Consider the following 2,554-nt stretch of genomic DNA (forward strand, 5'->3'; position numbering starts at 1 on the left):
GCAGGCTTGCCTCACGCATCTTTAGCAGTCGGTCATAGACAGTGCTGCACACATATATTTAGAGCAGGCTTTGTACCAACTATTTGCTTGTAATTGGGTGGATTTCTTACATGTATCGGATGCATGCAGCTTATTTAATGGATTTTCTCTCTTTTTCATCTATTTGTCCCTCTCTAGTGCATCTATTCTTTGTCGTGTCTTATGATTGGATGAGTTGTATTCTTCTACTGCCCACATAAGGGCACTTTTTATTTTACTTTCAGCACTCAATAGGCGTGCACACTTTTCGCCTCCTACATCTTAGCCTCCCCAACACACTTTTACACTCTCCCACCTACTTTGCTCTAACGTGGCCGAGGTTACACGTGCCATATAAGACTCCTAAATAAATAAAAAATTGAATACATGTGTAGAATGTTTTTTTTGGCACAACAAAAGCTGTTTTAGCAATTATTTTAAAGATCAACCAAATATTTGTAAAAAATCTTAGGCACATTCATCTGTCTCTCTGCCTGCAAATCTAGATCAACCTTTTGGGGCATCAGAAATATAGAAAGGTCACAGTTCTCATGAATGCCCCCTTCTGTGGGGCAACTCTGCATGGAGCAGGTGGAAATGTTATGAGGCCTTTTTCTTTTGCCATGGGGAGAGTAAAAAGTGGTGCATAGGGCAGAAGAGGAATGATTATTTTTTTCTTCAGCTGAGGGAAGCTTCTTCTGATTGATGGAGGTGGGTGATGTGGGCACCAAAGCACCTTGGATGGCTTTAGTTCTGGTGGGCCCCTGTATGAGAACGCAATCATTGAGACGCTTAAAAGCTTTAGTTGTCTACGTCTATAGCCCCCTACCTACCTAAGCAACTTCCGAATGGCCCCAAAGAAGAGATATGGTGTGTCAGAGGGGCCAATACTTAAACCGCAAGTACCAAAGGAGACCAAGGAGAGATGCTCATGAAGAGGACAGAGGGGGTACATGTTTTAAAGCGTTTTGTTACATACATTGAAAAATGTAGGAAAGTTCGGGGTCTGTCATTTAATTCCCTTCGCTTTTTAGCTAACTTGCAAACAGAAATATCAATTTTTACCTGAGCTTGCCAGATTTACAGTTCTGTTTGTATCGTTCACAGGTGTTCCTGCAGTGTTGGAGGTCCTGCCCTTGGAACCATTATCATTACTGGTCTGTGACTGATTCAACGCGAAGAGTTGTTATGCATTGTAGGGACACCCTGCACTTTCCTCATCGAGTCCGTCCTCCCTGCTGTGAGCTGTTAGCTTAGCTTGTAGATCGGACGCACAGAAAACACGTCCAGCATGAACTTCTCCAGACGCAGAGACTTCATTCTACTTGGGATCAGCACACACCCTGAGCACCAAATCCCCCTCTTCGTTGTGTTTCTCCTTCTGTATCTTCTAAACGTACTTGCAAACATGCTGATGATAGTAACAATCACCTTACACAGCCGCTTGCACTCTCCCATGTATTATTTACTCCGTAACCTGTCCTTCATTGATGTCTGCGTCACAACTACTACTGTCCCCAAAATGCTGATGGGCTTTCTGTCCAAGGTGAATACAATATCCCACATCGGCTGTGCAGTGCAGCTGTACTCGTTCATTGCCCTGGTTGGCGCGGAATGCCTTCTCCTGGCGGTGATGGCGGTGGACCGCTACGTGGCAGTGTGCAGGCCCTTGCACTACACCGTGATCATGAACAGAAGGGCCATGTTCCTGTTGGTCGCCATCTGCTGGGCTGTGGCTCTCTGCAACTCCTTGCTGCACACAGCCTTCACGTTCCGCTTGTCCTACTGCAGGTCCACCCTTATCAACCATTTCTTCTGTGACATCCCTCCTCTTTTATTGATCTCTTGCTCTGACACCCATATAAACGAGGTCGTTACCTACACAGCTGGTGGAGTCATTATCATCGGCTCCCTCGTGTTCATTCTCCTGTCCTATGTGTTCATCATCCTGGCCATACTGCGCATCCAGACATCCGATGGGCGAATGAAGGCCTTCTCCACCTGCCTCTCACATCTCACCGTGGTCAGTCTATTTTTTGGACCAGGGGGATTCAACTATATCCGACCGACGTCTGTCTATCTTTTAAACAAAGACAGAGTGGTTTCAACAATTTATGCAGTGGTGACACCCACATTAAACCCACTTATTTATAGTTTAAGAAACAAAGAAGTACTAGGGCTCCTTAAAAAGAACAAACATGCAATGTAGGAGCCTGGCATGTGTAAATGGTACATTCCATGGTCTGTCAAGTATCACTTGTTCTCCTATTTTACCATGATGCTCATCATAATGTAATAAAAGTATCAACATGCGTATATTTTTCTCTGCCTCCTTCTTTTTGACAAACTGCCTGCAGCTTATTCCAAGAATTTACTCTCTCCTTTTGTAGGGACTTTAATTCAGTTCTTTGTATATACATTGATATTGAAAATCTGTACCAAGGACCAACCATGAAAGGTGAGTATTAATCTCATCTCATCTGCCCAAAAATCCGTCCCCTGCCCTCAGTCTGGGCAGAGAGAGAGCGCTATGGGA

At 44.5% G+C, this 2,554-nt stretch overlaps 1 protein-coding gene across 1 annotated transcript; it reads left to right on the top strand.

Annotated features, from left to right (window-relative positions):
* The first annotated feature begins 1,309 nt into the window (after window positions 1-1,309).
* On the top strand, window positions 1,310-2,227 carry LOC144752776 (olfactory receptor 5V1-like). The gene has a single exon (XM_078640627.1). It carries the CDS (start codon window positions 1,310-1,312, stop codon window positions 2,225-2,227), a length of 918 nt encoding a protein of 305 aa, XP_078496753.1.
* Window positions 2,228-2,554: the final 327 nt, after the last annotated feature.

The sequence above is a fragment of the Lissotriton helveticus genome, chromosome 5_1 (assembly GCF_964261635.1).
Source record: "Lissotriton helveticus chromosome 5_1, aLisHel1.1, whole genome shotgun sequence".
Classification (NCBI taxonomy): domain Eukaryota; kingdom Metazoa; phylum Chordata; class Amphibia; order Caudata; family Salamandridae; genus Lissotriton; species Lissotriton helveticus.